At 41.0% G+C, this 13,098-nt stretch overlaps 2 protein-coding genes across 3 annotated transcripts; both read left to right on the plus strand.

The window, feature by feature from the left end:
• Positions 1 to 43: 43 nt before the first annotated feature.
• Positions 44 to 5,021, plus strand: LOC5502215 (ras-related protein Rab-24). Its single transcript, XM_001623372.3, has 8 exons — positions 44 to 319; positions 1,983 to 2,051; positions 2,389 to 2,467; positions 2,672 to 2,739; positions 2,967 to 3,066; positions 3,195 to 3,245; positions 3,370 to 3,429; positions 4,006 to 5,021. The coding sequence occupies exons 1-8, from the start codon at positions 209 to 211 to the stop codon at positions 4,068 to 4,070; spliced, it is 603 nt and encodes a 200-aa protein (XP_001623422.3). The 5' UTR covers positions 44 to 208; the 3' UTR covers positions 4,071 to 5,021.
• A 532-nt stretch (positions 5,022 to 5,553) lies between these two features.
• LOC116609746 (golgin subfamily A member 3-like) lies at positions 5,554 to 11,156 on the plus strand. Of its 2 annotated transcripts, XM_048725925.1 has the most exons (6): positions 5,554 to 5,669; positions 6,471 to 7,134; positions 7,186 to 7,332; positions 7,792 to 9,790; positions 10,236 to 10,534; positions 11,040 to 11,156. In XM_048725925.1, exons 2-5 carry the CDS (start codon positions 6,480 to 6,482, stop codon positions 10,489 to 10,491), a joined length of 3,057 nt encoding a protein of 1,018 aa, XP_048581882.1. In that variant the 5' UTR covers positions 5,554 to 5,669; positions 6,471 to 6,479; the 3' UTR covers positions 10,492 to 10,534; positions 11,040 to 11,156. The 2 variants fall into 2 exon arrangements, with proteins under 2 accessions (XP_048581882.1, XP_032226388.2); XM_032370497.2 differs by having other exon boundaries at positions 6,471 to 7,332.
• The last annotated feature ends 1,942 nt before the right edge of the window (positions 11,157 to 13,098 follow it).

Below are 13,098 nucleotides of genomic sequence, written 5' to 3' on the forward strand. Positions count from 1 at the left end.
CATCAATCGAGGTACTTTGATTGGCTGGCAGGGTGGGGTGAAGAAGCGAGTCTGCGGTGCAAAATCAGCGGGTAATGCCATCAGTAATAAACATGGCGGCTGGTTGATAGAGCTCCCATCTGCAGGAAATGCGTTTGTAATCCGCAAACCAGAGTGCAGATCTCGGAGCACTGTAGCCTAACTAACACCTGCATTATTCTTTAATGCAATGCAAGAGAAAACTTATCTCAAGGTGGTCCTGCTTGGGAAAGTGAATAGTGGGAAAACATGTCTTGTCACTCGGTACATAACTCGAGCGTTTAGTGAGGAAACCCCATCGGTAAGTCACGAATTTAGACAGGCAAAACTAATCATCCATATTTTATTGCAAGCGAATTGGGTGATTTAATTGATAGCAATTCAATTCCAAACTTCATCAACGAGCCGTTGCGTGTATCCATGCTGTTTTTTTAGTTTTGGATGGGTTCCCACATTCGTTTTGTTGGTTTAGGGTTCGTGGCTTCCGTTTCAGTACAATAACCGCTGCTACATACTTATGCCGTAATTACTGCTTTTGCACTAAAAATACAGGATCAAGGCATGTTTCGATTTTATAAAAGATCCTTGTTTTTAACTCAGATACTTTTTAAATATTGCGTTTATTTGGGGGAAGGGTATTCTTGTTTCAGTTTTTAGTTGTTTATATTGTACTTATTAATTATTACAGTGGAGTTATTGCCGTGTTTACTCACTTTCAGACGCTACTAAAAAGATGCGCCTGGGTTTTTAATATCATTACCGCAAAAAAAGTAAATTACAATAATATATATAAATATTTTTTTCAATAATTTCTGTGACAAAAAAAAACAATTTTAACCAGAGCTATTTTTAAATTGGGAGCAACTGCAGAATACCCGTCCACAAAGAGTTAACAATGAGACTTCACACCTAAATTTCTATAGAACAAGGTAGTAAATATAAGGAAAATGCAAATAAGTGGACGGGTATTCTGCAGTTTAGCCTTAAATTGTAAACATTCTTTTAATATGTTTATTTAAATACAGAACATGGTACATATTAATCAAAATACAGAACATGGTGATTTATCAAGTCAAGACAGCAGTGTTCCACCCTCCCAGTTTGTTCCTGTTACTGCCACTGTGGTGCCAAGTCTAATTGGCTGATTGCATTTGTTATCCGCACCGGGGGGGTGGGGGGAGGGGGGGTGAGGGCCTAAAAGAGGGGGAGGGGGATCTCCAGAGGCCTAAGTTTCCAGGAGGGGGGAATGGCAATAAAGAAGAAATTCTGAGGGGAGGGGGAGCCAAAACTTTTAAATTCCAAGGGGGAGTGGGAGAAGTAGCCCATAAATTCCAGGGGAATGGGGAGGGGGACTAACTGTGATTTCTTAAAATTTCTTTATTTTACACATTTCCAGACTGGGGGTGGGGGTACACAAATTTCTTTGGTTGGGGGGGGGGGGGGGGGTTAGCTCTGTAATTTTTCCAAAAGGAGGGTGGGCTAAAAGTAGCCCAGAAATTCCAGGGGGAGGGGTATCTGTAGCCATAAAAATCCAGAGGGGAGAAGGGGGGTAAAATACTTATATCCTCAACCCCCTCAACTATTGGTATCGATACAGTCTAAATGTATTGGGTTCACCATTGATTCAGAAGTTGCACTATAAAGTTGCGCTCAATAGATTGCAACAAATAAAAGTTGGCTTGCAGAGTTTCTGTTTCACAAAATAAGAAAAGAAGGTATTTGAGTTGGCACATCAAAAGTGTGATGTTTTAATCAGTGTCATACTTTGTGCTTAACTTAATTCTGGTGTGCCAAACGTAATTGATTCACATGTCGAACTGTTCATGTGACCAATCCAAAATTCTGCACAGGAGAAGTGTTACATATGAATAGGCCTTAGCCTATTTTCCCATGTATGGGTAGCATCAAAATGTACAAGTTATGCTATTACCACATAGTGGTAGTAATCTATTTTATATTTTTAGACTATTGGTGCTGCATTTTGTAGAAAAGACCTATATATACAAGGAAAAAATTTATCACTAGCGATATGGGTAAGTTTCAGTACAAAGATGGTGGTATTCATGGTTCTACTGTCGGGAGGGGGATTTTTTTAGTATTATTCAATTTGTGATATCCTCATGTCATAATTATCCACAACAACATCCTCATCAAATCATCATCATTATCAAATCATCATCATCAAATCATCATCATCAAATCATCATCATTAAATCGTCCTCATCAAATCATCCTCATGAAATCGTCATAATCAAATCATCATCATCAAATCATCAACATCAAATCATCATCATCATATTCAGCATCATCTTCAACACCATTATAACTTTATGAATTTACCAATAACCAATTATTATATAATTATTTCAGGATACTGCTGGTGCAGAGCGTTATCAGGCGATGAGTGCCATGTACTATCGTAGTGCCAGAGCTGCCATTTTATGCTATGGTAAATTTGATTATTTTACTAGTTTGAAAAAATAAGTATAATTCTTTTTGGTAGCAACTTATTTTTTCGCCACTACAAAATCTTTGCACATGAGGAAAATAGCCCATCCTTTAGATTAAGCAACTTCAGTGTTTTTTTTTCAGTGATTCAGTGATTTTTTATTTTCCAAGGAAGAGAAAATAAAACATTTTTGTTCCTCTTTAGATTTAACAGATTCAACAAGTTTTGATAAAGCAAAGTTCTGGGTAGATCAACTGAAAGCTGCAGAACCTGTAAGTAAATAAATTAATAACCTTTGAATGTAGGATTTTTACAACTGTGAATGCAGGATTTGTAAACCTGTGAATATAATTACTTGAAACAGGCAAGTATAGAACGATATATAGTAAAATGATATAAACCTGTGAGTATGGGTCGGAATTTTATTTGGCGGGTGCATAGCATAAACGTGTGTCTACAAAAACAGTGCTTCTCATATAGAGTGCCTCTCTTGTTTCAGGAATGCAAGATATATTTATGTGGTACAAAACTAGATTTAATAGAGGAAGCTTTACAGACGCGAGAGGTTCAAACTCGAGCAGTTTCCAGCTACGGTAGAGGTGTGTCAACGTTACTCAAATACCACAAAATGAATTCTAAATATTAAGAGAAAAGAATTAATAAGAATCATACAAAGAAATACATGCTACTGTTTCTCGTTAATTTTTAATTTTCTGATTTTGTGTAGATATTGGTGCAGATACATTTGAGACATCAAGTAAAAGAGGAACAAATGTTGGTAAGTTGCAATACAGATGGACAGACATACAATTTTAAATAAAGCATTTTGCATGGTTATATGCAGGTTTGGCATATGCAATTTACACTCACACCAGGTTGATAACTATATGTTTTTCCTACAGATAAAGTTTTTGAGAAAATTGCTGAGGATTTTATGCGTTCAAACAGACCAGGCACAAATGGTATGTTCAATCCTTTTTTTTTATTTTCATATGTAAAACATACCATAATGTTTGATATTCATAACCCCCACTTAGAAATCTTTTTATCAGTTTTGTCCTTTATACCCCCTTATCCATTGAAAATAAAACTATGTAACAAACAAGATTGGCATTATTATCGAAAAAGATCATCTTTATACCCTGTGCAAAGAGAACCAACATTATACAGATGGATGTATAATCCTACTACTGTGATAGGTGGACAAGACTAATTAATGCACTAGTCAATTAAAACCCTGGCCCCCTGGCCGGGGAAGTACGCTTTTGTACAGCTACATTTCTCCCAGGGGGTGGGGGGCAGTAACTTTTTGCCAAATTAGTGGGGATTTTTACCTAAGACAGCTTTCAAAAATTTTTTGATGATCCATGTATTGATTATTGATAAGGTCATAGCTAATAAACATTATTTTGGCAGTAGGTCTTTTGTAAAATCCCTGCTCTTCTAAGAGGGCAGCTGACCCTCTTGCAGCCTGTGCCCTGGGAGTCTTTTCCTTGTGGGTTTTACTGTATTTGCAAAGACATACTTTAATTCCTCAGGTAAAGGAGACATCAAACTAGAGCGTGGCGCCCGTGGAAAAACATACTGCTGTAGTTCAAGCTAGGTTTAGTAGAAAAAGATAACAGAGATTATATTATAATGATTACCTCAAAATATTAAAATGATTACCTCAACATATTATAATGATTACCATCAAATGTGTACAGCATAGTATTGCATCCTTTGCAACGAGTTGTGGTAGTTAAAAGAATTGATTATTTTCTATTACCTTTCTTTATTTGAATTTTAAATGTCTCTTACTGAAGCGGGCGAGGGGGGCAGGGTGAAAGCAACAAACAGCCAGCTTCCTGGTCTGCGATATCTATCTCAGCCTATTTTTAAAGTTTTAACCATGTTGCTGTAAACGTTGAAATATTCGCGCTTTATTTTTTTTTTTTCAAATCAAAACACGGCTTAAAATGCGATGGTGCTCGTAAATTGGGCGCGAAAATTTCTGCTTTTACACTATTGGTAGGACCTGTTTGCCTGTCCGTTCACATTGTTAGTGCTTACCTATACGAGTTTTTGACAAAACGTGCTTACCTATACGAGCTTTGGACAAAAAGACTTGCATCTGATAGCATTTCTAATAGCTTTGACTACCTCGAAGTAGTGGCACTACATTTGGTGAGTTTTGCATCTTCTTCTTGTGTAAGATCTTAGAATTTAAAATGATATCAGCCTGCTAGTAAGTACTGTTACAGGCTAAATTCCTTAAAGGTTCTTACTGAAAAACATAGAATCGAACTTTCCAAAGTATCTCTAAAAACAAAGCTCTACCTGTGAAAATTAGAGTTCCAATTATACAGGATATTTTATGAATAAAAGCTAAGAACCTAATTAGAACCAAGTAAGATTAGTTTAACACTATAATAGCACTGCCCTTGGCGCAAGCCACGTCCCCACCATGAGATACAGAGATCAGCACAGCAGTGTCTCTCAGTTTTACTACGATAACAAATGTATGAAATACTCTACGCCATATTTACGAAATAAAACTTTTCTAACAAAAAAACAAAACCTGATTCCTATACTTTGTCATCAAGTTTTCCAAATGTCTTATTCCTCCCCAGAGGAGCTGAAGCACACCTAGAAATATCGGGGGGAAATATGAGAGGGGGAGGGGAGGGGGCATGGTATACCTTGCCTTGGTTCCAGAGCCTCGTGCGTCTCTCTATTTAGTGGCCAGCGAGGTTGAACCTCGCCGGTTCAACCCCGAGGTTGAACCTCGCTGGCCACTGAACAGAGAGACGCTCGAGGCTCTGGGACCAGGGTAACCTTGCCTTGGCCCTGCTCCCTCGAAATTTATTTTTGGACGAACAGTTTTACCCAGGATTCATTCTCGCCAGGCTGCTTATATTCTCGCGCAATTGGAAGTTCTGGAAATCATTTGTATAATTTTTCATTCTTTTATTTATATTTTGCAACATTTACAAATTAGCGCGAAAACAAATAGTACACAAACAACTTCCTTGTTTTTACCTTCTGGAGCTATAAATTGGTCTGTCCTCGCATGTCATGTGACGGCATGTCATCATCGCGATCAAGTTTCACATTCTCGTGGAGAAAGCGTCAAATCTCAAGCCTTTGAGCGTCTCAGGAGTCTCAGCCGCCGTGTTTATGCCAGTACAGTCGACCCTCGTGTGTTTCCTTCACTCTACAGGTAAGAATTAAAGCGACAGAAAGCCTTTAGAATAATACATCCATAAGGGACAAAGGATTTCTGAGTTTTTCCCTTGTAGTGATACGAAAGTGACCTTGCTTGTCTGTTGTCAAAATACGGCTTGACTTTGTGCGATGGTAAAATTGTAAGATTTTGTTCTCGCTTGAATTAACTTACCGTTTCTTTTTATATGTCATAAAATTTTATATTACAAGAATGAGGCTCACATAACTAAATTACATTAAACAGAACTTAGCTATAAGCTTGGTTTATTAATAAGTTACTGATTGAAAATACGCGTCTGCCGTACTTACACATGATATGAATAGTGCATAAAGCATGAGGCCTTCTTTCTTGAGGCATAAAAGAGATAACTAATATTACTTAAACATCCCCAAAACATTTCCTATTTTTTTCTTTAGAATTTTTAAACGCGGCAATTTGTCGCCCACCAATGGCTAGATAATCGGTGAAAATTCGTCTTAAAAACAGGAGCTGACCTTGTTGAGTAACAGCTGCTGTTATGAATGTGTAGTTCAAGATAATATCCATACCCCCCCATTGAGGGGGGCGGAGGTACGACCCTCTGCCTGTCTATGACCCCCCCACCCCTCTGGAAATTCGTGGGCGTTTGAACCCCCCCCCTCCCGGAATTTTCAATCCCCTCAATGGGGAAAAATGCGTGTGGAATCAACGAAAACTCTATTTCATTTTCAAACCGTTTTGTTATGAGAACCTAATTTAATGTGTATTTGACCATTTTTCTTTTATTGGTTATTTTCTAATTTTCATTACCTACAGTATGTTCACATGGAGAGATTCATCAACAGTATACGGACTGCCTTAAGTGACTCATATACCGAGGTGACATCGCCCTATTACAACTCACACGAAAACACCCAAGGCTACGACACTGAGCTAAACTACACCTTCCCACCTACACCACCCCACCATACGGACAAGCCACTTACACGTCTGTCAGCCAACCCGTCTCAACTAGAAAAAACACTAAGGACCATTGTCTTGGACTTGTACTCTGAAGCAGAGCCCGACAAGCAACCGAAACTCAGCACAGAATCTCCGGCTGTACAGTCTGACTTCGGCGTTTCCCTTTCTTCGACCTTGAGTTCTGACGTCATAGATGTCATGGAAAAGGAGCAAACTAGAGACCATTATAAGACTACAGGATCTAACATATCTAGTCTAGAGGCCTATGTTAAAGCGCCTTGTCTCAGCGGTTTAACAGGTGTCCAGGGAAGTGGTATCGGGGGCACTTATATTGGTGGTACATCAGCAGGTTACCAAGGATATGGTGCCGAGGGCACTTATATTGGTGGTACATCAGCAGGTTTTCAAGGACGTGGTGCCGAGGGTACTTATGTTGGTGGTACATCAGCAGGTTTTCAAGGACGTGGTGCCGAGGGCACTTATGTTGGTGGTACATCAGCAGGTTTTCAAGGACGTGGTGCCGAGGGCACTTATGTTGGTGGTACATCAGCAGGTTTTCGAGGACGTGGTGCCGAGGGCACTTATATTGGTGGTACATCTGCTGGCGCCCAGGGGCAAGGAACTAAGGAGAATTCCTCAGAGGACTCCTCAAGAATTCAGACCGTTCAAGAGCTAAGAGGGTGCCTTGAGCGGCTACAGTTCACGGATATCACAGGTGAGTTCCCCCTTTTGGAGTCCCCCGCTTTTGAACAAATAAAATATTTCACAAACTAAATTTCATTACATTTGTATCTATAGAAGCAGTGGTAACTCCCTATGCCTGTCCCTTTTTTATTTACTGTACAAAAGGGTAAAAAGAATTGTTGAGTTGAGGATTCTAAAGCAAGTTCCTAATTTGCCGCAGACCAAACTGCCAACAATGTGGATCGCTTGGCGCTTCACATTTTAGACGACACAAAACTATGGGGATTTTATTGAAGCATGAGCGTAGTGAAGTCGTTTAGAAAGACAAGTATACATAAAATAGCCGTGCAAAATATTTCTCTATTTCCCATTTTATCAATACCGCAAGAGTTAAACCAGTCACAATTTTTTGTCTATTTTCCCCATTTTATTCTAGACTTCAAGAGTTAAACCCGAGTCACATTTTTTTCTGTTTTCTCTTTTTTCGTAGACCCTCAGCTCAACATCAGTTTCTCAGAATCTGACACCGTGGCCACGCCCACTTTCGACGACTCAGGCGTTCACCTTGAATTCGTCACGTCAGATCAGGAAATGTCGGACAGCGAACCGGACGGGGTGGGGCATGTGGCGTCCGTGTCACGTGGTGAAGATCGAATAAATCAAAGTGTTACTATAGACAAAGAAGTAGGACGAACTATTTGTAGTGACAATCCGAAATCCCCGATTGGACTTGAAAATGAGAATGGATTCCAATTTCAAGAGCAGCAACTCCCAACAAAAACAGACGATAAACAGCCCTCGACACAAGCATCATCAGAGATGGTAAATCCCAGCCATGTTTCGGTTAGTTTCTTCGGGTCTCCTGTTGATGGTAAGAGTTATGACGTCACAACTCAAGGCGAATCACAGGGATCTCTAGCAGTACTCCAGGGACTGGGTTCGGTTTACTCCGCAGACGACAGCAATGGTGATTCACAGCATCGACAATTGATTTTCGAGCGCGCTAACCTAGAGGGAAAGCTCGAAGCTTTGACCGGCGAGTACAACAGTATTCTTGCAGAAAGGAAAGAGTTACACGCACAACTGCGAACGTTGCAAGCAAGGTTGCAGGAAACGGTTGCAAATGCAAGAATAACAGAGTCCTGTATAGATGAAGTGAAAGACACAAACGACTCAAGGAATGATTTCCTCCACGAGGAAATTGCAGAGTTGCAGGAGTCTCTCAACGCTAAGGAATTGCGTCTGAATGAGGCTCAAGAAAGGTTGAAGTTCTCCACCACAAATGTGCAGCGATTAGAAGAAACAATAGCTAATTATGAATCTGGAATGAGAACAAAGGATGTTAACATTACAGAGCTTGAAACACAGCTTGGAAATATGCGGAAATCGCTAGAACAATCAAGGCAACATCAGCAACGTTTTGTTCAAGGAGAGCAAGAACTCAACGCGGATGTGTCTTCTTTGCTTAACGCCAAGGCGTGGTACCAGCGGCAGCTAGAGATCGCCAAGGAATCGAGGGTAAAGCTACAACTCGAGGTCAGCGAATACGAGTCCACTATTGCCTCACAAAACAAAATGGTGGAGCAGCTGAAATGCGAGAATGCCCGTACTAGTAAACAGCTCCTCGAAACGCAGCAGAGGACTCTAGAAGAAAAAACGCGCATTCTGAAACATTTGGAGAACGTGGAAGAAGATATGATGAGACATGAAGCGGCATTTAAACAATTTCAACTCGAGAAACAGAGCGTTGAAAGGGGCTTATGCGGAAAGATCGAGGAAATGCGCGCGGAGAATGAGCACCTGAGGAGTTTGAGTGGATCTACTAAAGATCTGGAAACCGAAATTGAAGCATTGCGCAGGGATACGTGCCTAAAGGAGGCTGAAGTGGCAGATCTCCAATCGGAAAAAGACGAAGTCTTGAAACAGTTGAAGGTAGCGAGGGGGGTGAATGAGATCAACAACAAAAAGCTGTCAGCGCTGGAGCAGAAACTACTGTCGAAGAATGAAGAGCTGAGAGGAATGGAGGACAAGGGGCAGATATCTGCGGGTGAAATTAAAAGGCTGCAAAGTGAGAAGCGCGAGCTGGAAATGCAACTAAAGGAAGCAGAAGATGAAAGAACAGCATTTGATGGCGCCGTGCAAATGCTGAAACTTGAACTCGAAAAAGTTGAACGGCGATTCAAGTTTATGAAGCGAGAATTATTGACAAAGACGCAACAACTCGAGGAGGTATCAGAGCAAAAGAACAATTTGCTTCACGAGATGGGAGTCGTGAGAACAGAGATTGCCGACCACGTGACTATACTCGAGGACTTACGGATCACCTTGCAGGAAAGGAACGGGACGATCGAAGGACTAAAAGCTGATAGGCTTAGACTGGAGGAGGAGCTTCGTGCCTTGAGTGACAGGCTTCGGTGTGCGCAGACGAGTTGCGCAGTGGCAGAGCAAGAGAGGAGTGAGTTGCATGAACAGCTGCAAACTACAACCAGGTAATAGACAAGCAATAATCGCATCCCTTACTGCATGTTTGTCTGTGCTACATTAGCGTGTGTGCTGTATGTGCTAATGTCCTCATTTGCATTGATTATTGTTTTGCGGCAGTAAAAGATTTGTCACACCTGTTTCAATCAATTTTTTCAAGGTTGCAACCGCGAATCAATATATCGTATATATGTATATCAAATCAATATACCCACAGTGGTTCATGGGTAACTTATAAATGGCTGAATCATGCATGGTCTCTGAGCGCCATGTGAACGTTAGAGGTACATGAACAATAATGCTAAAGCTTTCTAAACCTGTGTTTGTTTTTATTTACGCTTATTTTATTATTTAGTTGATGCTCATGAAGCATTGCGGGTTACGACACACTATTCTTCGAGTGCAACCTTATTTGAAAAGGTGTATACTAACATTATACACTTTACCTCATAGCCAAGTCTCGGAGTTGAAAGAGCAAGTCCACTCTTCACAACGCGAGAAAGCACGCCTTGAGGGCGAGCTCGAATCCACCGTCCGCTCAAAGAGTGACGAGTTGAATGCCAGCAGAGCTCAAGCCTCTGCCCTTCAACACGAGCTCGCCGAGTTACAGAGAAGCTTACAGCGCGAACTGACAAGACACAGGGATGATACCATCAGCCTAGAACAACAAGTGGAGTTCTATAAAAGGCAGGCAGGCAGGCACGAGTGACAAGTACAGGGCGGAATTGAAACGACTACAAGAGCAACTGCAGGTAGGGTTCATGAAACTCATAACATGATCTGGAGCTGGGGTTGAGACTAGGGAGAGAGCGATGCAATGCTCATAAAGCCTGTTATGAACTCTGATACGCAAAGCTTGCCTTAACCAGAGCATGCTAACGGAAGCATTAAAAGCGAAGGTGCAACAGTTCTTGTTTGTCTTATTTTATTGATACACCTATTTAAAAAAATGTCAGTTCAAACCGCAAAAATGGTCAGCACAAACCGCAAATGGCGATTGGCAAGTGGTAGTTTTACGGAAGGAAACATAGATATCAATAATATTTGTACCAAAGGCTGAAAAAAAAAATAAAATCGTACGATTATCCATTGAAAGGGCAATGATGTATGTTCTGATATCTTTGGTGGGCTACCTTGATTTTTGCGAATGATAATAACACCCTAATATCCTTAAAGCACCTTTCGATCGCAGAACTGCCATTTGACAATCGCCGATAACGGTTTTTGAAATAGATGTATATATTTACATTTATTTAGAGCTTGAAAGGAGAGAGGGAGGCACTTGAAGACGAGTTAAGAAAATTACAAAAAGCAAACAAAACCGACCTGGATGAACTTAAGGAAACTTACAAAGCAGAGTTACATAAACTACAAGAAAAATGCAGCTCTCTACAACAACTCAAGTATTCGGCAGAACGAAACTTCGCAGAGATGCAAGAATGGGCAAGAACACAATCTAATGCTTATAAACTCAAGGTTCAACGCCTAGAACAAGATGTTCAAAGCCTGAGAATGATGCTAGAGGCACGAAGACGTGAGATCGAGAAACTGTCTCTTGTTGCAATTGAATTGGAGAGGGAAAAAGGCCGTCTAGCTGGGGTTATGACAAGCCAAAAGGCGCTCAGAGAGCATTGTGCGAAAATGGAGGAATCGATGGCGCAAAAAGAGGCGACGTTGGCTAACAATGGGGCTAAGATAGAGCTACTGGAAAAAGAAAAAGAATTACAGGTGAGTTTATCAGGGAAGCAGATATCGCAGTTGAAACAACATTTGGACGAGCAGAGACGGAACTCTGAGGCTATTCAGAAAAGTCTAGTGGCTGAAAGGAAAGAGGTTACGGGTTTGAAGTTAAAGCTTGCCGAGAGCGAAAACGAGCTCAAACGAGTAAATGACAAGCTCTGCTCTTCTTCTTCTGAGGCCAAAAAACTAAGTGCAAAATACGAGAAATGCTCTAAAGAGTTAAAAAGCTGCTATTCAAGCCTTGAGATGGTTCGCTCTGACTTGCGTCATAACCAGGAATTTAGCGCAAAGCTACAGAGCGAGTTGACGGTGTTCAGAGAACGCGAACAGTTCCAGGACGGGCGGCGGAGTAGCCTTGAATGGGAAGCCAAGCAACGCACAAAGGAAGTCAACTACATGAAGGAGCAACTGAGACTCTCTGAGGAGAGACAACAAGTGGAGTTAGAAAATCTTAGAACGTCCTACCAGGTGGCAAAGAGCGAGGCAGTGTTTCTTAGAAATGAGTTGGCGGAAGCACGTGTTTCTAAGAACTCTTACCAATCTAAGGTATTTGAGATGAAGGACGAAGTTCTTAAGACGAAGGAAGAAAGTGAAGCGATGAGACACGAAGTACATCTCACAAAGCGTCGGCTGCGCGCTCTCACGACAGCTGTTGCCGAGGCCACGGATCTTGGGGCGCTTAAGGATTTGGTTGACAAGGAGGAGCTGGCAGAAGAAGTGTCACCCAGACTTCTTTCAAGTCAGACCAAATCAAACACGGAAAGGTAATATCCTATTAGACAACATTTAGAGCGCGTTTTGCTCCGCTTTCTTTAGCTTTGTCCACATTGGTAGCTGAGCACAGTACACCTCTTCACACTTACCGTGAACAAGGTCGTGCCTGAGCCTCGTCTCTGGGAGTTGTTCCGACTTATTCATTTGGCTCGACAGATTAAGGTTAGACGGTGGGCGCGAGCTTGGTTTTCTTGCCCAGGCGCAAGGTGTGAACACAGCCTTTAACTTTTATGTTCCTTGAATACATTTTTTCATAATATAATCAAATTTAGGCTATTTTATTAATCTCATTGCAGCCCTCTTACAAATCTCAAAGACTGTATGTCAACTTTAAAGTAAGTTGTTTCTATTTTTTGTATTTATCGCTTGATTTTATTTACATTTATTTGTCTTCGTTCCACACCACACACTAAAGGGATAAATACAGGACAAAAGTCGTGCCATCTTTGGAGTCAGCTAGCTATATTCCTGTCGTAATTTTCGGGTTTCCGTTGGTTAATAATATAACGTCACCCAAAACTCTTTCCTCAGCTTCTCTTGTATCACGGCCAACCACAGGAATTCCTAACAGAACGACCGGAACCAGGCTGATTAGAACAGACCTGTTCTCTTATTGTAGTTACCGGTCCATGAAGAGCTAGGCGATAAAAAAACCTGTTGACTCATTGTAGTTACCGGTTCATGAGGAGAGCGACATTCAGACATTTACTCTATTAGAAACGCACTGGAGCTAAAACCATCTTCTCATCCGATATTGGTTCCTTCTACTAATGTTTTATTGCTTGTCTTGATTTAGGAGGCA

This window comes from Nematostella vectensis, chromosome 4 (genome assembly GCF_932526225.1).
Source record: "Nematostella vectensis chromosome 4, jaNemVect1.1, whole genome shotgun sequence".
In the NCBI taxonomy this organism is placed as follows: domain Eukaryota; kingdom Metazoa; phylum Cnidaria; class Anthozoa; order Actiniaria; family Edwardsiidae; genus Nematostella; species Nematostella vectensis.